The sequence below is a fragment of the Pan paniscus genome, chromosome 2 (genome assembly GCF_029289425.2).
Source record: "Pan paniscus chromosome 2, NHGRI_mPanPan1-v2.0_pri, whole genome shotgun sequence".
Lineage (NCBI taxonomy): Eukaryota > Metazoa > Chordata > Mammalia > Primates > Hominidae > Pan > Pan paniscus.
In genome coordinates, this window is record NC_085926.1 from 54,375,197 (window position 1) to 54,398,538 (window position 23,342).

At 39.4% G+C, this 23,342-nt stretch overlaps 1 protein-coding gene across 3 annotated transcripts in view; it reads left to right on the plus strand.

Annotated features, from left to right (window-relative positions):
* Positions 1 to 23,342, plus strand: part of CACNA2D3 (calcium voltage-gated channel auxiliary subunit alpha2delta 3) — a 951,279-nt gene that overhangs the window by 259,921 nt on the left and 668,016 nt on the right. For all 3 annotated transcript variants that reach the window (XR_004670571.3, XM_003818723.8, XM_034956678.3), the window contains exon 4: positions 4,789 to 4,848. Coding sequence is in view for 2 of the 3 variants with exons in the window: in XM_003818723.8 (XP_003818771.6) it covers positions 4,789 to 4,848 (60 nt within the window). In the remaining variant the exon portion in view is untranslated. The remainder of the gene's footprint in view (positions 1 to 4,788; positions 4,849 to 23,342) is intronic.

A 23,342-nucleotide genomic window follows, 5' to 3' on the forward strand; every position in this document is an offset into this window, starting at 1 on the left:
TTACAACCTTTTAGCTTATAGGTGCTTTTTTCCAAGTCCAGGATGTGTATTCCAGTATATTGTTATCATTTTTATTGAGTTAGGAAAAGCTTTGGCATTTAACAAGGGATAAAAGATTTGTGGACAAAACTGCTGTTTTCTCTTACCTCACAGCTCAGTTCCGTAGGCTGGAGTCTTCAAAGCCATTTTTGTTTCCAGTGTTCACGTTTAATTAAAAACCACATTCACAATTCTATAATCCCATCTGTTGACCTAAAAAAGGAATTCATATAAAAGAAAATTAACATTATTATTAAAAGTACACTGCCTTTATAATAGGTATAATAGAGTAACAGTTTTCCCCAGGCTCAGTGGCAGTTTCTTATATAATAACTAAAATATTAGCAAATTTAATGGATTTTTCTTACCTGCAGATTTGTTTTAAAAACGTATTTCATTGGACTTAGATGATTATAATGACATTTGCTAAGAAAAGAGATGTCAATAATAGGCTGTTACTTTCTATTGGCAAGCATCAGAATTTGAAGCTCTGTGGTCTTGACTTTGTTAGATGATGAATCAGTGTATTTTAATTTTATTAACTGGAGAAACTTGGCCAGGTGCAGTGACTCACGCCTGTAATCCCAGCACTTTGGGAGGCCCAGGTGGGCAGATCACCTGAGGTCAGGAGTTCGAGACCAGCCTAGCCAACATGGTGAAACCCCATCTCTGCTAAAAAATACAAAAATTAGCTGGGAGTGATGGCGCATGCCTGTAATCCCAGCTACTCAGGAGGCTGAGGCAGGAGAATAGCTTGAACCCAGGAGGCGGAGCTTGCAGTGAGCCGAGATCACGCCATTGCACTCCAGCCTGGGTGACAGAGCGAGACTCCGTCTCAAAAACAAAACAAAACAAAGCAAAACACAGTAGAAACTTCTGTCCCCATGACTCAGCTTTTTTTATTTTTATTTTTTGAGATAGGGTCTTGTTCTGTTGCCCAGGCTGGAGTGCAGTAGTATAATCTTGGCTCACTGCAGCCTCTGCCTCCCGGGCTCAAGTGATCCTCCCACCTGAGTTTCACTGCTAGCTGGGACTACAGGTGGGTGCCACCAAGCCTGGCTAATTTTTGTATTTTTTGTAGAGATGGGGATTTGCCATGTTGCCCAGGCTGATTTTGAAGTCCTGGGCTCATACGATCCGCCCCCCTCGGCCTCCCAAAGTGCTGGGATTATACCACACCCAGCCTGTTTTAGGTAAATCTATGGAAGATGGTTTTCTTCTTAAATAACATTTCTTTTAATTTGTTTACCTTTATAAGAGTACTTTCAGAGGAAAGATTACAGTCCTTTGTTCTTTCCACAAGACACATAGTTCTTGATGATGTGCCATTTTTCATGACTGTCGTACACAGCAGCTGAGCCTGTTTTGGGAGGGCATCTTCTGAGTTCTCCCAGAAAATGTAGGCCTGTCTCCTATTGGCATCAGAGGGCAGGTTGGGACAACCCAGTGGGTGCTGCATGCAGGGCGTATCCATTCAAAGAGCTCTCTTCTGGGATACCTATTTGCTTCATAAGAAACAACCATTACTTGTAGCTGCTGGTTGATTATCATTTCTTGAATCATGTTTCCTAAAGCTTTCTAGTGAGAATGATGGAAAAAATATCTTCATGGATGGAGAAGGAAATATGTGGGGTAAATTAAGTTTAAAAAAAGACATGCAGTGCTTGCTTCGGCAGCACATATACTAAAATGAGAGCAATCCAGAGATTAGCAAGGATGACACACAAATTCGCGAAGAGTTCCGTATTAGAAAAAAAAAAAGGCAGGAGGCAAATTTAACTTGAACATGAACATAAAAACTTGCTAGCAGGTCAAATTCTCATGTATTTACTTCACTCAGCACAGAATGCAGTGTTGTGGCTGCCCTTAGTAGTTAATACAATATTATCAGATGCTTTCCAGTGTTACCTTCTTGTATTGTTACCTACTTTGTATTGCAGCGTTTATGGTTGAAATATACTTTATGTTTTGTTATATAGGAATATGTTACATAGTTTGCATGACTGTACAGTATACATATACATACACACATATGTAAATAAAATATATATGAAATACATTTCATGGATACTGTTTCATGGTGATTTCAACTTGCCTATTATTTTCATCCTGTTCTCTTTTTTGTTGGTCTTACATGACTTTATTATTATTTTTTCCTTTCCAATTCTTTACTTTTTTTCAGTATTATCTGTCTTGGTAATTGTGTAGTTTTACTTTATCTTTTGATCATTTAAACATTTTATCAACTTTTTTTCTCTAGATTCTCAGTGCGTAGACACCATTAAAAATCCATTGTGTGTTGCAGTAAATAAATGCTCAAATGCATGACTTGTTTTGATAATGTAAGTATTCAGACATGCATAATATTTAATACACATTCTGTAAAGCTCAATATGTAACTGATTTCGTGATACATGCATAGAAATTCTAAATCTGTTACAAAGATTAAGAGAATATGCTCTCAGAAACACATAGTTTTCTTTCTTTTTATATATCACTGCCTGTCACTCATCTGTCAGGATCCACAGTGTTTTTGCAGATTGTACCACGTGATCCCAGAAGGCTTTCAAACTTCATTGACTAGGATGATTTTAGGAAGAGAGTGACCCAATGAACGCTTGGGGCCCACTTACCTGATCTTTGTAGATTGTTCCTTTTCTTACTTTTCTGTTTCTCATCCCCTCCATCTTATGTCTTTTTTTTCTGTAAAGAATTTTATGTGTTAAAGTGACAGTATTTTAGGTAGGAATACATAAGTTTTGTTTTTTGTTTTTGAGACAGAGTCTCACTCTGTCGCCCAGGCTGGAATGCAGTGGTGTGATCTTGGCTCACTGCAGCCTCTGCCTCCTTGGTTCAAATGATTCTCCTGCCTCAGCCTCCTGAATAGCTGAGACTATAGGCATGTGCCACCACGCCTGGCTAATTTTTGTGTTTTTTGTTGAGATGGGTTTTTTGCCACGTTGACCAGGCTGGTCTCTAATTCCTTACCTCAGGTGATCTGCCCGCCTCTGCCTCCCAAAGTGCTAGGATTACTAGTGTGAACCCACCATGCCTGGCCTAGGTACATGGATTTTACAAAGTTAAATAAGAGTTGAGAAACCTTGGAGGTTTAATCAAGCATCAGGAGTGAGGTGAGGAATGGGATGAATGGTATTTTTAGCCAGTGGTTCTCAAACTTTAGTGGCATCAGAACTACCTGCAGGGCTTGTTAGACCAGATTGCTGGTCCTCACCTCCAGAACTTTTGATTCGGTGGGGCTGGGATGGGCATTTCTACAATTTCCCAGGTGAAACTGATCCTGCCAGTGTGGGTCTGCACTTTGGGAAGCACTGCTCTAGGGTCACCACTTTTTGTATTTTCAGGTGAGGAAGCTGAGGCTCAGACAGGGGAAGGGTCCTGCTCAAGATTTCACACCTGTAGTGAGTTAGCATCCGGGCTAGAATGAGGACCAGGTCTCCTGGCTCTGGCCTCTGATGTTCTCTGGGGATTGTTCTTTGACCAGTGAAGGAAAAAACCCTTCCTGACCTTCTGATCAACTGAAGATAGTCTGGGAAATCACATTTCCACCCTTCCCAAATCTCTGTCTGTGGGCAGCACTGTCTCTGGCTGGCCTGTCTCTTTCTTTGTATCTCCTGTGGCGAAAGTGGGCTTTGGTACTCTCTACTGCTGCTTAAAGTTACCCGAATGTATTTCAGCCTCTTCACTTCCATATCCAGTTTAATAATTATTCATGGGACATTTGTCCATCAATTTGTGACCGTTTAGAGATTAATATTAATGCCATCATTTTTCACACGTGGCCTATTGAACTCAGGCCTATATTATGTCAAGAAAAAGCAAGTTAAAGACAGCATAGGATACAAGAGTGACCACAGGAGAAATAGAAGTGGTCAAATTTTTGCTTGGATCTAAGATTTTGCTTTTAGTTTGATATAATTTCAGTGAAATATTATTTCACCAAATGAGAGTTTTCTGTAATATCCTCTAGCCTATATTTTCAAGGTGGGAAATATCTTATTGTAGGCAAAATCAAATTAAAGTAAAAATGATTTTGATTGTTGACTAATTATCTAAATGAAGGCATTATGAAATGGGTTTCATAAGAATATTAATGTGTTGAATTTCACTGGCTGAGAAGAATAACAAGAATTGTGTTGTTGTGGGTCCTGAGTATTCGTTTAATTTAAGTGATTGCTTTATTGGGTTGCAGATTGTCACAGTGGCATTGATGGACCATAAAATGCAAATAACTGTCACCTGATAATTACATATTAGAACTGGGTACAGAAAGAATTCACCTTGAATGATTGAGGGAATTAAAATAAGTACTCTTTTCCAAAATATTGGGGAAGAAAGCTAGCCCACTTAAAGTTGGACTCAATTCAAGGCAATAAATCTTGACTAAGGGCGTTCTATACCTAAGGAATGCACTATGCTAGGTGGGTTTTGGATCTGCATTGGGCCTCAAGGGCCAGTGTCTGAATTGTTATGTAAATGGATGCAGAACACACGTGCATTTATAAATGTGTACATAACAATAAATATTAATTGGAAGAATTATTGATTGAATGATGGAGGCAGAAACCCAGTATTGACACTGATGTGATTATTTTCAGTTTCATGGGAGCAAAGGCATCAGATCACAATGTATGAACCACGATATAATCTGTCACTTTTGGTCAGTGGAGAAATGGGGTTCAGGCCACAATTCTGATCCTTAATGCTGTCTTCTGGTTTTTTTTTTTTTAGCGTCTGGTGGAGGCTGCAGAAGAAGCACACCTGAAACATGAATTTGATGCAGACTTACAGGTAACTGATTATAGTTTGAGTTAAATTGTTTTGTGTGTTTCCTGCCAAAGGAGAAGTACCAGGTACACCAGGAATACTGATTTTTCAGTGATTGGGAGGGAGAGGCTTTTGAGAGGATGGTACTGAGTTGGAATCTTTGACAGGATTCTTAAGCAATCCGCAACCACCTTCTAACAATGACAGTTATAATGGGTGATGTCAAACACTCACATGTGTGTAATCAGATTTCAATAAACTATTCCCCAATTTAGGGGGAGTTAAATCGGTCAACTGACAATAATCACCAGATCTCTCAATGGTGAATTGATAAGATAGCAGAATACATCCAAATCCCACTTGGCTGGCTGCATTTTGGAATGCAAGTGACTGAAAGCAATACTGTGATGGATCTATCCTTGAATTGATTGTTAATAACATTTAAAAATGGAATCATTCACTGATTTGAGATTCAAACATCCATTTCATTAATTTCTTGCAGTAGATCTTGTACCTGATCATGACATGACTGTGTCTGATAGAGAAGGATTTTCATGTCGATGTGTATAGAAAACATAGTAAAGGGCAACAAGTTAATTAAATAATACTTGGAGGTTCCAGCTGGGTGTGGTGGCTCACGCCTGTAATCCTAGCACTTTGGGAGACTGAGGCAGGTGCATCGCTTGAGGCCAGGAGTTCGAGACCAGCCTGGCCAACATGGTGAAACCCTGTCTCTACTAAAAATACAAAAATTAGCTGGGTGTGGTAGCGCATGCCTGTAATCCCAGCTACTTGGGAAACTGAGGCAGGAGAATTGCTTGAACCTGGGCAGCAGACGTTGCAGTGAGCTGAGATTGAGCCATCGCACTCCAGCCTGGGTGACAGAGTGAGAGTCTGTCTCAAATAAGTAAGTAAGTAAGTAAGTAAGTAAATAAGTAAAACTTGGAGATTCCTTTGGGTTTCCCTGAAAGAACTTTTATCTAAATTGGCACTTTGAGTTTTGTGACCTTTCCGCACCACTAGGAAAACAGAAGGAGCAAATCTTAAAGTTTGAGCTTTGCTAGACATATTTCTTTTAGTGGCATGTGGTCACAATTTGGAAATAGTGTTAACTTTCCTATATTCCCATTTATATGGGAAATAGAAAGGCAGACGTAAATCATTAAGCACAAAAAAAGATGGCAATACCAAAGCTGACCACCGGCTGCATGTCTCTCTGGAAGATGTGTCCTTGTCATCACCCTCATCTCTGTCTTTTGCTTTGTGGGTACAACAATGCATATTCAAGTGGGGTGATCAAGGAAAGTTTAATTAAGGAAATATTTTCAAATGTATACTCGGGGTTAAGTGAAACCAACACGCAGTGGTGTTCAGATAGACCAAAAGGCAATGGTGGCATACCCCAGAGCTGGCCATACTTATGACCTGAAGAGAGGAAAACTAGGGTTTCCAGAACTCAGGGAAGATGGCTACCTGGAAAAAGGATTTGATAGAGGAGTATAGCCACCCATGGTGAGCTGGAAAGGGTGAAATTTGGGATAATGATACCCCAGTACTCTCTTGCTTTCTTATTTCTTGCCAATACTCACCATTGGCTGAATCCAGCTGTTGGTATGGTTGATGCAGTTCAGTTCAGTCATTGAGCTGGGTGAGGAAGTTTGAAGAATGGTTCTGGAGGGGCAAACAAAAAATATCAAGTCCATCATCAGCAGTCTTTTTAGGCATAATACTGAACATTTGAAACAAATAGAGCCAGAGGTATAGCTAAGCATAAGAGGGGAATGAGGAGAAGCTCTGAGGATGGTTGGAAACATTGGAAGAGGAGTCGGCAGCTGGCCCAGCTCTTTGAGCGAAGCTGCTGAGAAGGGACAGAAGATAGTGAGAAGAACCTTGAATATAGCAAGAAGTACCTCACCTTCCTAAAGCCATACTCAGTTCTCACATGATTGCTCCACAAAGATCTAGGGGCCATTTACTGGCCACATTTGTCTTCTTTGAGCCTGATCGTCAGAGAGTTTGGACTTGTAGAGTGGGCCAGAAGGGATTTAATGGCAGCATCAGGAAGCACTTTGGCAGGTGTGAAGATTATAAGGACCTCTTGAGTGCAATGCCCAGGGAAACTGTGTCACTTTTCTCAGAAGTTCCTGAAGGCTTTTCAGGAATATTCTGATTTTAAGTGACAGAAACTCAACTCATATCAACTTAGCTTGTAACAATGAATAAAATAAGAATCCATGAGTCCACTTGATAATAAATAAACAGATAGATAGATTAAAAAATATGTCTATTTTTTAATAGACATATTTTAAATGTCTATTAAATTTAAATGGGCCAGGCTGGGTGGCTCAACACCTGTAGTCCCAGCACGTTGGGAGGCCAAGGCGGGCGGATCAGGAGTTTGAGACCAGCTTGGCCAACATGGTGAAACCCTGTCTCTACTAAAAATACAAAAATTAGCTGGGCATGGTGGCAGGTGCCGGTAATCCCAGCTACTTAGTAGGCTGATACAGGAGAATCGCTTGAAGCTGGGAGGTGGATGTTGGAGTCAGCCGAGATCACGCCAGTGCACTCCAGCCTGGGCAACAAAGAGCGAAACTCCATCTTAAAAAAAAAAAAGACAAATGAGGGGGAATGTCTTAGAAGGCAACTAATGCATATAGAAAAATGATTGAGTTAGAAAATTATGGTAATTAACTGAGGCAAGAATCTTCAGTGGATGCTAAAATTAGTTGGCAAAAGTTTGGTGAAGAACAGGACACTTATAGTCTCAAACTATTTGCCCACAAGTTACTCATCAATTACAAGGGAAAAATAGCAATTTTATTGTGGAGAAACCTGATAGACACCACCTTAAACAAATAATCGAAGTTAATGTCACCAATAATGAGACAAAGTGACATCAAGTGCCTCCAGATGTGATGACTCAGAAAAATATAACACAGTTATGTAGAATTCTTGCCCAAAATGTGTAGCCTGACTGTAATCATGATAAAACATCAGACAAATCTAGATTGAGGAACATTCTACAGAGTAACTGTCTGGACTCGTCTTCAAAAATGCCAAGATCAAGAAGGAGAAAGAAATGTTGAGGATTTGCTCCTAATTCAAAGAGATGAGGACACATGACTACTACATGCAATGTGTGATCCTGAACTGGATCCTGCACTAGAAAACAAAGTTCTAATATGGACTGTGCATTAGAAAACAATGCTGTATTAATGTTGGATTGTTGGATCTTCATCCCTATACTGTGATTATGTTAAGGAATGTCCTCATTCTTTGATTTTTTCTGGCTTCATTGGTTCAACAGGAAGGAGTGATTGTGCAGGAGAGAGTGAGAAACATTATTGGAAGTGATGACTGCTTTGTAAAATCTGTTATTTATGGCTCATGTGGTCAGTTTTACTGAGAGACAAGGGTTGGTGGGATGGGGCATGGGAGGGGATGATGTGGTTGACTTTTGGGGATTACTTATCCTTCAGCAGATGAAAAATGTTTTGTGGTTTTAGTTCAGCCAACATAGAGACATTCTTTTTTGTCCATCTGAAGCTATTATTATTTCCCAAGAGTGTTCTGATTTCCTATTTCCGAAGTTTTACAGTAAAATTCTGGTGTAGCACAAGCGATTCCCTCTGTCAAAAAGGGTGCTGTGATTGTGAATGCAGCATTGGCATCTCTCTTGAAAAAATGAGGCACCAAGAAAATAAGTCTCTAGTTTTTGTTCTCTTGGGAACAAGGAAAGGGAGCTAAAGTTTTCCTCCCCAGTCACCTGTTCTGGACATGTACAACAAAAGCATCAGAGGGTACCATTGTGGTCTGAACATAAGAGTAGATGTTGAAATACTCTGTCAATATGACAGTGCCATTCACACTGGTGCTCCGACCTCAGTGAACTCCTCTATGGGTCAAAGTAAACCACATGCACTTTGGTGGAGACCTGTGAAAGAGAGGCCTTTGATAAACTGGCTGTGCATGGAAGAATTTGTCTTGGCTTAGATGAAGGTTTTGAAGCTACTGAAGCTTCTATGCTATTAAGTGCAAGTCTATTAACAGCTTGGGTGTCAGCCCCATTGCTATTACTGAGGTGGCAGGTCTGTGTACTGGCTCTGAATTTATTACTATGATGGTCCATTAGAGCTGATCAATTGTTAATCTGGGTTCTGCTGACCTCTCAGCAACCCCTGGCAGATAATTGTTTTTATCAAAAAAATTTCAGACTACCATCTGCTCACTGTGAAATAACGCTGAGAAGGAACCTACCCTATTAGCTCAGGAGGAGTACAGGGAGCTGGAAGTCTGTTTTCATACAGAGAAAAAAAAAAAAGTGGTTTTGCAAAATTTCCTAACCTGTGTAGTTTTAACTCATATATATCTTAGCTTCCGTCTTCCCAAAACAGAAAAGAGATGATGGATCTGCCCCTTCTCTTGCTTTAGACTGGAGACGTTGCATCATTGCAACATTCATGTGCTTCAAAGTGAAGAATTTGCTTTTCATTGGTAAAATAATCAAAAGTTACAAAAAGAAAGTTACAACTCCTTTATTATTACGATTTTATTTTCCACTTAAATTCCCCTTGCAGTCTTTTCAGAGGTTTAACTTTTCCCCCATGACCTTATGGCTTGGACATCTACAGCCCCCTCTGTAATGTCCTTACTATGGCATTAGATTGTTAGTTGTTAACAAAAACTGTACTGGGGCAAGAGGCAAAATGCAGCTCCTGAAGGATAGCATGTGTGAACAAACCAAAATGCAGAATCCTCCATAGAAAGCAGATGTGCTTGGCCTTCATTGGCGGGGTGGCTTTCTTTCTTTCTTTCTTTCTTTTTTTTTTTTTTTGAGACAGAGTCTTGATCTGTCACCCAGACCGGAGTGCAGTGGTGCGATCTCAGCTCACTACAACCTGCGCCTCCCAGCTTCAAGTGATTCTTGTGCCTCAGCTTCCCGAGTAGCTGGGATTACAGGTGTGCACCATGACACCCAGCTACTTCTTGTATTTTTTGTGGATACCGGGTTTCACCATGTTGGTTAGGCTGGTCTTGAGCTCCTGGGCTCAAGTGACCTGCCTGACTTGGCCTCCCAAAGTGCTGGGATTATAGGTATGAGCCACCATGCCCAGCCTGGCAGGGTAACTTTCTTGTGGACACTGGTGTCAGTTCAGCCCTCTGGCTTGTCCCTCTTTCTGGTGGCCTGTGGGTTCTAGATTGGCCTTCTCTTGGTGTAGTTCTTTATTCCCTGATATCTTCATTGGGTCAATTTTCAGTCATAATTGATAATAGAGGCTTTATTATAATAGCATCTCTCTCCTTTTTTACTTTATGCTGCGAGTTAACATAGGCTTTTCTTAAAAGATTGATAGTTCCAATGAGAACAGAGTTTAAAAAAATACTACCCTGTGTCTCAGTTATTACATGTAATTATTTTAGTGTTTCATCCTCATTATTTTGATGACAAAACCCAATTCCGGGTGGAGAAGCAGGAGACCCTAGCTTTGAATACCTAGCCATTGATGAATTTCCAGAAAATTAAGTCTATACATGTTCTAGTACAATTCAGAATGCCTTCCCCCTCTTACATACTCTTTCTTTTTGAGTTTTTCCACTGGCAGTAAAGAAGAAGAAAAAAAGTCCTTTTGACAGTTTACTAAAAACCTGCTTATCTTTGAACCACAAACATATTTTCTTTGAAAGCTGCCTCAAATAAGTGCCAATTGCACAGAGCGGGTGCACAGAGAGAGAAAAAAATATGGTTTTGAATTGTGTATCCTGCAGAAGCTTTTTCTATTACAAAGTTTTCTATGATAGTTTTTCTTTGTTGTTTTGTAAGTAATAGGGAAAAAGAAAAGTGTGGTGACATTCAGAGGGATAACAGGTATGGGAAGGGAAAGGAGCTGGCAGCACACTTCCTCCTGGTCCTCCCCAAGCTGGAAGAGCCTACCTTGCAAATGCAGTGGCCTGATTTCAAAGGTGGGGTGGGGTCTTTGGAGTGGAGGGGGAATAAAGACTGTTGGTGGGAAACCTCTGAGATAAGATGACTTCTGATACTTCCTAGAGCAGCTTACTCTACCTGCTTACCTGTTACAATGGGAGCTTTGTGTTGAAGGAAACCCAGGAAAGGAGAGAAGGGGCAGCTCAGGAGCCCCAGCACTCAATGTAGAACTTCTTTCACCATCCACTAGGAAAAGGAAGCCTTTCTAGGAAAAAGGATTAGCAAGGACAATGGGAGAGTGATGTCAACAAGATGGCTGGCTAGAAGAAGCCCTTAGTGCTTGTCCCCTGCCGCCCTGCAAAGACAGCCAAAGCAATGAATAAACTGCTGGATTTTGATGAAAATAACTAAATAGGGCTGAAGTGCATCAAAGGAGTAACAGAAGCCCTGTAGACCACAGAAGCCCAGGATGGACGCATAGAGAAGGGAAGTGCCTTGCTTCTGCTACCCCATCCCCAAGGTGGGGTCAGTTCAAAACCAGGAGTTACTTCTCCCTGTGGAAAAAAGGTGAGCAAGAAGACTGCCGGAAGCACCCGTCGTCGATGTGGACACTTGTAGTGCTCTCCACTGGGGACTCCTACCGACCTCACAGGTGCTCAGGTCAGCTGAGGGAGCTGGCTGGTGTCCACACAGCTGCACTCTCCCCACAGAAGCAGCTGACACTGTGTCCTGTCCCCTGTGACCCATGTGGGTACTGTACCGTCTTTGAACTTGAACCACTGCTGGAGTGTGTCTGGCTCTGGTGCAGTTAGCCACAGCACCCTGTCGTCCCTGAGGCTTTGTTGCCACTGAACCACCCTTGCCTGCTGGCCCACCATCCCTAAGCTGAGCTGCTGCTACACGCTACCCCAGGGGCCAAGCTGGTGTGTAGCTGCTCTACCTACCCCTCCCAGTCACTATCATGCTTCGCCCCTCAGAGCTTAAGCTGAAGCAGCACCCTGCATCCTGGGGAATCGGTGCCTTGTCTGCCTAGAGCAGTAAGGCTTCCTGTGCCTGAGCTAAAGAGGTACATCAACTCGTGGGGAAATGGAGCCATAGCCAGACTGAGCAGCCACACATCCCTGGGCTGATCTGACGTGGTATCCCACATCCCAGGGAAACGGTGTTGGTTGAGCTGGGACACCTTGTGCCCTACTGGCTGAAGAACTGTAGTACCCTGCTTCCCTAGAACTGGACTGGCCTTGCAGAGTATGAGACACCCCTCTTCTTGGGGAGTGGGGTCATCACTGTGCTCTTCCCTGCCTTCCAGGATGCAAGCAGCAGCTAGGCTTTGCCATTTTGGGTACCTTGTTGCTGCTGCATGTGTCCGTACAGGGTCTAGGATGCTTCTGTGTCTCACCATCTGGGGGTCCAGAGTTACCACTATGAGGTAGGCATCTCATTCACTGGGGCCTGAATTGCCACTGTGCCTGTTGGCACTGGTTCCCAAATTGCAGCTTTACCTTGCTCCCTGGGCTCAAATCGTCAGAGCACCCCTTCTTCCTCAGAGAAAGGCCAGTTCTGTATCCTGTCCCCTGGGGTCAGAGTTACAACTACAACCCAGCTCCCCAGAGCGGCCTCAGCTGCTTGGTTGTACCCCAGAGTCACAGATCCTGGTGTGTAGGCAATCTACCTCCAACCCTGCCTTGGAGAGTGAACATTCACCTTAGAACTCAGGTGCCAAAATAAGCTCATGAAACCCTGAGCCCGGGACTCCTCTTCCATGGATATTCTGAGCACCTGTTTCCTGGAACTCAGTACTGTTGCAGCTGCTTGAGGGCTGTGTCAGACCTGACATCAAGAGAGATCTTCTCATCTAAGACTCACCATTGTGTGGGAAGAAGAGGAGGACATCAAAAGTCCTTGTCACCAAGGACCCTGACAGCCTTTGCTACCACCACCACTGCCCCAAACTCCTACAGCCTAGTCTACCAGACACCCACAGTCATTTCTGACATTGATCACAGCTGAAGAAGCTTCACAGAGGATATACAACCGCTTCTACTAGGAACTTAGAGTCACCATGCCCTACCCAATTGGCATAGTAAGACCCATCTGCAAGTGAAAGTCTTTCCCTATAAAAGCCAGTCTGTAAAGTTTGGAAGAGGTGATTGTTTCACCAGATGTGCAGACATCAATGCAAGGAATAAGAAACATGAAAAAGCAAGGAAACAGGACATTGCCAAAGTAACACAATAATTCTCTAGTAACTTACTCCAAGAAAAGGAAATTTATGAATTTTCTAAAAAGGAATTCAGAATAATGATTGTGAGGAAACTCTGTGAGATTTGAGATAAGATAGATAGGCAATTCAGTGAAATCAGAAAAAAAATTCATGATCTGACTGATAATCTCAACAGAGATAAATATCATTAAAAAGAACCAAATAAAAATCTTGGAGCTGAAGAATTCAATGAATGAAATAAAAACTATAATAGAAAACTTCAACATCAGACTAGATCAAGCAGAAGAAAGAAACTCTGAACTTGATGATAGGTCTTTTGAAATTACCTAGTCAACAGAAAAAAAAAGAAAAATGAATGAAAGATTGAAGACAGTCTGCAGAACTTACGAAATGCCATCAAGTGAGCAAAGATTCATATTAGGAGAATTGCAGAAGGATAAGGGACAGAGGTAGGAAGAGGAAGCTTATGCAATAATGAAATAATTGCAGAAAACCTCCAAATTCTTGGAAGAGATTTGGACATCCAGATCTGTGAAACTCAAAAGTCCCCAGACAAGTTCAACCCAAAGTTGTTCTCTCTGAGGTACATTATAATTAAACTATCAAAAGTCAATGAAAAAGAGATAATTTTAAAAGAACAAGAGAAAAGTGTCAAGTCACATATAAGGGAAATCATCATTAGAATGTCAGTGAATTTCTTAAGAGAAACGTTACAAGCCCGGAGAGAATGGGATGAAAATTTTAAAGTACTGAAAGGGAAAAGAATGTCAGCCAAGAATACTATACCCATTAAAGGTGTCCTTCAGGAATAAAGGAGAAACAAACGTCTTTCCTAGGCAAGCAAACGTTGAGAGAATTTATTACCACTAAACCTGTCTTAGAAGAAATACTTAAGAGAGTTCTTCAAGTAGAAACAAAAGGATGTGAATTACTAATGTGACAACATATGAAAGTATAAAATTCAATGGTAAAGGTCAAGTCCAGAATACTTCATTGTTGATATGATACTCTGTAAATCATATATATCTCTAGTATAAAGGTTAGAAGTCAAAACAGTCAAAAATAGTGATAGCTACCATTAATTAAGAAATGCTTAATATAAAAAGACGTAAATTCTGACATCAAAAATATAAATTGTTGGGAGAGGGCAAAAGTCAAGAGTGTATGAGAATGAAATTAAGTTGTTACCAGTGTAAAATATCCTATTATAACTGTATGATGTTTTGCATAAACCATATGGTAACTACAAAGCAAAACCTATAGCATATATACCAATGATAAAGAGAAAAGAATAAAAACTTAGCACTACAGAAACTTACCAGATTACAAAGATAAAAAAACAAGAGAGGGAGAAGGGAACAAAGGATCTGTGAAGCAACCAGAATACAGTTAATAAAATGGCAGTAATAATTCTTTACCTATCAATAATTACAATGAATATAAATGGATTAAATTCTCCAATCAAAAGACATAGAGTGGCTAAATTGATTAAAAAAACAAGGTCCAACTATATGCTACCGGCAAGAGACCCACTTTAACCTTAAGGACACACATAGGCTGAAAGTAAAGGAATGGAAGAAGATATTGCATGCAAATGGCAACCAAAAAAAAGAGCAGGGCTGGCTATACTTATATCTAATAAAATAGATTTTAAGTATGAAACTGTCACAAAAGACAAACAGGGTCACTATTTAATGATAAAGGGCTCAATTCATCAAGAGGACATAACGTCTGTAAATATATATGCACCCAATCTGAGAGCACCTAAGACAAATATTAATTGACATTAAGGGAGAAATAGACAGCAATACAATAATAGTAAGGGACTTTAATATCCCACTTTCGACAATGGACAGATCAAACAGATGAAAATTAATAAGGAAATACTGTAATTGAAGTACACTTCAGAAAAAAATGGACTTAACAAATATATACAGAACTTTCCATCCAACAGCAGCAGAATATACATTCTTCCTTAGTGCACGTGGAGCATTCTCCAGGACAAACCATATGGTAAGCCACAAAATAAGTCTTAACAAACTTAAGAAGATTGGAATCATATCAAGTATTATTTATGACCACAAGTATATGAAACTACGAATCAACAATAGGAAGATTTTTGGAAAAGTCAATATGTGGAAATTAAACAACATGCTCCTGAACAGCCCAGTGGGTCAAAGAAGAAATCAAGAGGAAAATTTAGCAATATCTTGGCCAGGCACAGTGGCTCACGCCTATAATCCCAGCACTTTGGGAGATGGAGATGGACAGATCGCTTGAAGAGTTCGAGACCAGCTTGGGCAACAAGTGAGACCTGTCTCTGCAAAAAATAAAAAAAAGTAGCCGGTCTTGGTGGCGCGTACCTGTAGTTTCAGCTATTCAGGAAGCTGAGGTGGAAGGGTGGCTTAAACCTGGGAGGCAGAGGTTTCAATGAGCCAAGATTGTGCCACTGCACTCCAGCCTGGGTGACAGAGCCAGACCCTATCTCAAACACAAACACACACACACACACACACACACACACACACACACAATAAAAATATCTTGAGACAAAAGGTAGTGAAGACATAACATACCAAAACCTGTGGGATACAACAAAAGTGGTTCTGGAAGGGAAGTTCATAATTGTAAATGCCTACATTAAAAAATAAGAAATATTTCAAATAATAAGAAGAAAGATTTTAAATAAGTAGCCCAACATTACACCTCAAGGAACTAGAAAAAGAAGAACAAGTTAAACCCAAAGTTAACAGAAGGAAGGAAATAATAAAAATCAGAACAGAAATAAATCAAATGAGGGCTAGAAAAACCATAGAAAAAATTAACTGAATTGGTTATTTTTTGAAAACTTAAACAAAATTAACAAACCCTTAGCTAGACTAAGAAAAGAGAGAAGACTCAAATATATGAAATCAGAAATGAAAGTGGAGACATTATAACAGAAGCCTCAGAAATAAAAAGCTTCATAAGTAACTATTAAGAACAATTATATGCCAAGAAATTTGATAACCTAGAGGAAATGGATAAATTCTTTCTAAAACCAAGGTTTTGCCAAGGTTGAATCAGGAAGAAATGCAAAGCCCGCATAGAGCAATAACAAAGAGATTGAAGTAGTAATTAAAAACCTCCTAAAAAATAAAAGCCCAGGACCAGATGGCTTTACGGCTGAATTATACTACATTTTCAAACAAGAATTACTACCCAAACTTCTTAAACTCATCCAAAAAATAGAGCTTGAGGGAATACTTCCTAACATGTTTTCTGAAGCCAGCATCACCTTGATACCTAAACCAAAGACACCACGGTAAAGAAAACTACACGTCAGGTCAGTATCAATATCTCTGATGAATATTGATGTAAAAAATCATCAATAATATTTTAGCAACTCAAATTCAAGAACAAATCAAGAAGATTATACATCATAATCAAGAGAGATGTATCCCTGGCCATGTAAGACTAGCATATGCAAGTTAATCAATGTGATACTTTCATTAACAGACAAAAACCACACGATCATATAAACTGATGCAGAAAAAGCATTCAACAAAGTTCAACGTCCTTTCTTGATGAAAACTCTTAACAGTTTAGGTATAGATGGAAGGTTTCTCAGCATAATAAAGTTCATTTATGAAAAACCGACAGCTAGCATCATAATCAATGAGGAGAAACTGAAAGCTTTTCTTTTAAGATCTGCTGTAAGGTAAGAATGCCCACACTTGCCACTTCTATTCAACATAGTACTGGAAGTGTTAGCAAGAGCAGTTAGACAAAAAAGAAATAAAAAGCTTTCAGATTGGAACAAAAGAAGTAAAATTATCACTAATTACAGATGACATGATCCTTTATGTAGAAAACCCCAAAGACTCCACCAAAAAGCTGTTAGGTCTCAATAAAGTTGCAGGATGTAAAATAAAGATACAAAAATTTCTTGTATTTCTATATACAAATAACAACCTAGATGAAAAATTCAAGAAAATAATCTCATTTCTAATAGCATCAAAAATAAAACAAGATGAAATACTTAAGAATAAATTTTACCAAGGAAGTAAAAGACATACACTGAAAACTATAAAACATTGATGAAACAAATTGAAGAGTACACTGAAAACTATAAAACATTGATGAAAGAAATTGAAGAGGACACAAATAGATATTTCATGCTCATGAATTGGAAGAATTAATATTGTTAAAATGTCTATACTGTACTATACTAAAATGTCTATACTATACTGTACTGTACTATATACTAAAAAGCAATATGTATAGATCCAATGCAATCCCTATCAAAATCCCAATGGCATTCTTCACATAAATGTAAAAACCCTAAAATTTATGTGGAACCACATTAAACCCTGAATAGCCAAAGTACTACTCAGTAAAAAAAAAAAAAAAAAAAAAAAAAGTTGGAGGCTTCACATTTCCTGTTAAAATTATATTACAAAGCATAACAATCAAAACAACATGTTACTGGCAAAAAGCAGACACATAGACTTGTAGAATAGGATAGAGAGCCCAGAAATAAATCCAAACATATGTGGTCAACTAGTTTCTGAGAAGGGCAACAAAAAGACACAATGGGGGAAAGAATAGTCTCATTAATAAATGGTGCTGGGAAAACTGGATTTCCATGTGCAAAAGAATGAAATTGGACCCTTATCTTATATACAAAAATCAACTCAAAATGGATGAAAGACCTAAATGTAAAACCTGAAACCATAAAACTGCTAGAAGAAAATATAGGGCGTAAACTCCTTGACGGTGACCTTGACAGTGATTTCTTGGATGTCACACCAAAAGCTCAGGCTACAAAAGCAAAAATAAATAAATGGGACTACATCAAACTAAATAGCTTCTGCACAGCAATGGAAACAATTAACAAAAATATTGGGAAAAAATTCACAAATCATGTATCTGCTAAGGGTTAATAGCCAAAATTTATAAAGAACTCATACAACTCAATAGCAAAAAAAAAAAAATGACCCAATTAGCAATGTGCAAAGGACATTAGTATACATTTCTCCAAATATGACATAAAAATGGCTCACGGATACACAGAAAGGGGCTCAGCATCACTAATCATCAGAGAAATACAAATTAAAACTGCGCAATATCACTTCACACCTGTTAGGATAACTGTTGTCAAAAAGACAAAAAGACAAGTGTTGGTGAGGCTGTGGAGAAAAGGAAACTCTTGTATGCTGTTGGTGGGAATATAGATTGGTGTAGCCATTATGAAAAACAGTATGGAGGTTGCTAAACAAATTGAAAATAGAATGACTGTATGACCCAGAAATTGCTCTTCTGGGTATATACTCAAAGGAAATGAAATCACCACCTCATAAAGATACCTGCAGTCACATGTTAATTGTGCCATTTTCCACAATAGCCAAGATAGAGAAACAACCTAGGTGCCCATCAGTGGACTAATGGATAAAGAAACTGTGTGCATATATATATGTATATAGTGTGTATGTGTGTATATATATGTACACTATATATATTTCAGATTGAAGAATACTCCATTGTGTATATACACACACATTGTACAATGTGTGTACACATATATACAATGGAATATTATTCAACCTTAAAAAAGGAGAGGGTCTTAACATTTGCTACAACATGGACAAATGGGGAGGACATTATGCTAAGTGAAATAAGCCAAACACAGAAAGAAAAATATTTCATGATCTCACTTACGTGTGGAATCTAAAAAAACAAAAAGTGGTTAGATATATAGAGATAGAAAATAAAACATTCATTACCATGTTCACGGTGGGAGAGAGGAAATGGGAGTGTAGGTCAAAGAATACAAAATAGCAAATATGTAGGAAGTACAAGTTGATCTAATGTGCAACATGAGAACTATAGTTAATAATAGTGTATTGTATTCAGGACTTTTATTAAGTGAGTAGATAGATTATAGCTGCTTTTGTCACTGGGAAGGGGGATGGGTAACTACGTGAGCTGATGGATATATTAATTTGTTCCACTATAGTAACCATTTTACTGTATATATATTATACTTTAAATATATGCAATAACATTTATTTTTTAAAAAAGGACAATGGAACAGCAAACAGCAGAGCAGAGCTATCACCTACCTCTACAGCATTTTTCTGCTGGAAAGTAGGGCTTTTGCCTTGGGGAAAACTGTATATTGTAAACAAGAGCAGTAGAAGGGTTTAGTAGAACTACTTCTTGAGTGGAGGAAATGACTATTCTCACTGGGGGTTTTCCTGAGTTCTTACCAAGCTCCAATCTGTCAGTCTCCACTTTGACTGAGTAAGATGTTGAGCTTCTAGCTGTGGGGCGATGGGAAAAAGCAAGGAAAACCCAGGCCCAGAATCAGAACTGGTGTTTTTCATAGAGATAGGGAATTGGCTTTTGTGCAGTAAACAAAATAGGGGTCACATCTGTAGGAGAAATAAATGAAAAGAGAAGGAACTTTCACATTTTTATGTTAAAATAACCACCCCCACAGTCACCTAACTGATGAAAGTATGCCTATTGCTTTTGTTTTTTAATGTGTATCAGCTTGGCAGGTGGACACAGTGTCTTCTTCATCTTAAGATCTTAGATTAGATGTTTCTTAGTTAGGACTTGCCACATGTCATTTATTCATAAGACTGATGTATAAATAGTTTCCAAGGAATCTTTAAGTGTGATAGTTTAAAAATCAAAGCTACTTCTCAGTTGTTACACACACACACATCTGATCCAAACACACACTATCATTTCATTTGAGTAGGCATTATAACTTGTGAATAAGGCCAGTGTTATGACTTTGAGCTTTGTGTTAACCAGTTATTTGGTGGTCACATGTTATGCTCATGACCTTGACTATTGGTCAAATGAGAGTGGAAGAAGGGGCAGTGGGCAGAACCTCAGCTTGATCCAATAGGGAGAGCCTTGGCCTGGAGGTTGAGAAATTTAGGATCTAGTAGTTTCATTCCCAGCTGGACCATTTACATGCTCAGAGATCTGCTGCTGTGGCTTCTTTGCTCATCCGTAAAAGGATGCACTTATAACATCTAGGTGATTTCTAAGATCTCATCCATCTCACATACTATGATTCATTCAGCCAATAGTTGTTAATGGCCTCCTGTGTATCAGGCACTGTACTGTGAATATGGCCCTGAGCTGGACAGAGAGATGCTGTCTTTCTTCTCCTAGAACTTACTGTCTAATGGGAGGGACAGATATTAAAGATGTGATGATGTAAGTAATCATTTAAATAATTTAAATCAAATTTCAATTGTGATAAGTGACATGAAAGAGAAGTACAAGGTATTATCACAGTGCTTGACAAGGAGACCTCACCTAGTTTGGGAGTTCAGGGTACCTTGGAGAAAATCCCCAAAGGTCAAGTCTGGATTGAGTGGAGCTTCTAAGAGCTCCACTCAATATCTCCAAGCACAGAGAACACATAATATCGTAATTTTCCACAAATGCAAAATTAAAATTGCCTAACAGACCAGGCAAAACCAAAATGGAGTCAGTCCTGCTAAATGCCACGTAATCAAACTGAAACTTTAAGGAAGCAGACAGATACCCTGAAAGAACAGTTTTTTCCCTGAAAACAGAACATTCCAGTCTACCTGAGTCAGCATAAATAGAAAGACCCATCTGCTTTAACTATTACCGAAAAAGTAACCTGTAGTAACCAGATGTTAACCAGTTCCTCTTTTTTCTATTGTTCTGTCTCCTTTTTCTCATCTTACAAAACCTACTGTTCTGCCATTGCCCAGTGAGAGCTCTCATTCTATTTTGTAGAATGGAGACTAGCCTCATCCATGAATTATTAATAAGAGCCAAGTCAATCTATAACCAAATTTGTTGTAATTTTGTCTTTTGGCAACTCTAATGACACTTTATTTTTGCTTCTTCAATGATGCTTATTACTTCCTATCTTGTTAATTTTTTTCACATAAGTGTCCATTTGTTGCTTAATTTAACATTTATTCAGAACTAAGTCCAGTTGTAGGTTATGGGACTCCCACAAACTGAGAGGGCACCCTAACTCTCCAGGAAATTAGATAGGCATGTAAGCAAATGGCTATAATATAACATGAACAGGAGCTAACCAGTTAAGAAAATGTTGTGAGCTCCATGAGGGTAGGATTGATTGTTCTGCAACCTTTATTCATTTATGTATTCTTCCAACAAATACAGATATGCTTCATTTTATTGTGCTTTGCTCTATTGCCCATCACAGATACTGTGTTTTTACAAATTAAAGCTTTATAGCAACCCTGAGTTGAACAAGTTTACTGGTGCCGTTTTTTCCAACAGCACATGCTCACGTCATGTCTTTGTGTCACACTTTGGTAATTCTCACAATATTTCAGACTTTTTCACTATTGCTATATGTGTTATGGTAATCTGTGATCAGTGATCTTTGGACGTTACTATTGTAATTATTTTGGGGCACCATGAACCACACCCATATAAAATGACAAACTTAATTGATAAATATTGCATGTGTTGGACTGTCCCACCAACCAGCCATTCCCTCATCTCTCTCCCTCTCTTCAGACCTATTTCCTGAGCCACAAGAATATTGAAATTAGGCCAATTAATAACCCTACAGTGGCCTCTAAGTGTTCAAGCGAAAGGAAGAGTCACATGTCTCTCACTTTAAATCAAAAGCTGGAAGTGATTAAGCTTAGTGAGGAAGGCATGTTGAAAGCAGAGATGGGCCGAAAGCTAGGCCTCTTGCACCAAGCAGTTAGCTAAGTTGTGAGAGCAAAGGAAAAGTCTTGAAGGAAATTACAAGTGCTACTTCAGTGAACACAGCCTTATTGCTGATATGGAGACATTTTAGTGGTCTAGATAGATCAGACCTGTCACAATACTTCCTTAAGCCAAAGCCTAATTTGGAGCAAGGCCCTTACTCTTTTCAGTTCTATGAAGGCTGAGAGAAGTGAGAAAGCTACCAAAGAAAAGCTTGAAGCTAGCAGAGTTGGTTCATGAGGCTTAAGGAAGGAAGCCATCTGTATAACATAAAAGTGCAAGGCGAAGCAGCAAGTGCTGATGTAGAAAGTACAGCAAGTTATTCAGAATGTTTAAGATCTAAGATAATTGATGAAGGTGGCTATAGACAACATATAAGGCTGATGCAACAACCTTATATTGGAAGAAGATGCTATCTAGGATTCTCCTAGTTGAAGAGGAGAAGTCGGCTGGGTGTGGTGGCTCACACCTGTAATCCTAGCACTTTGGGAGGCCAACGCGGACAGATCACAAGGTCAGGAGTTTGAGACCAGCCTGGCCAACATGGTGAAACCCCATCTCTACTAAAAATACGCACAAAAAAATAGCCAGGCGTGGTGGCTTGCATGTGTAATACCAGCTACTCAGGAGGCTGAGGCAGGAGAATTGCTTGAAGCCGGGAGGTGGAGGATGCAGTGCGCCGAGATTGCGCCACTGCTCTCCAGCCTGGGCAACAGAGCAAGACTCTGTCCCAGGAAAAAGAAAAAAAAAAAGAGAGAGGAGAATTCAGTGCCTGGATTCAGAGCTTCAAAGCTCGGGCTGACTCTCTTATTAGGGGCTAATGCAACTGGTGACCTTAAGTTGAAGCCAATGCTTACTTACCATTCCAAGAACCCTAGGGCCCTTAAGAGTTATGCTAAATCTACCATACCTGTGCTCTATAAATGGAACAACAAAGCCTGGATGACCGCACATCTGTTTGCCGCATGGTTTACTGAATATTTTAAGCCTGTTATTGAGACATACTGCTCAGAGAAAGGATTCCTTTCAAAATGTTACATCTCATTGACAACGCACATGGCAACCTAAGAGCTTTGCTAGGGATGTACAAAGAGATTAATGTTGTTTTCATGCCTGCTAACACAACATCCGTTCTACAGTCCATGGATCAGGGAGTAATTTCAACTTTCAAGTCTTATTATTTAAGAAATGCAGTTAGTAAGGCTGTAGCCACCATAAATAGTGATCCGTCTGGTCTGGACAAAGTAAATTGAAAAGCTTTTGGAAAGGATTCACCATTCTAGATGCCACTAAGAATACTTCTGATTCATGAAAGGAGGTAAAACTATCAGCATTAACAAGAATTTGTCAGAGTCTAAGCCTCATGGATGTCTTTGAGGGGTTCAAGACTTGAGTGAAGGAAGTTACTGTAGATGTGGTAGAAATAGCAAGAGGACTAGAATTAGAAACGGAACCTGAAAATGTGACTGATTTGCTGCAATCTCATGATAAAAGTTTAATGAATGAGAAACTGATTCTTATGGATGAACAAAGTGGCTTCTTGAGGTGGAAACTACTCCCAGTAAAGATGCTGTAAACATTGTTGAACTGACAAGGAGGGATTTAGAATGTTTTATAAAGGTAGTTGATAAG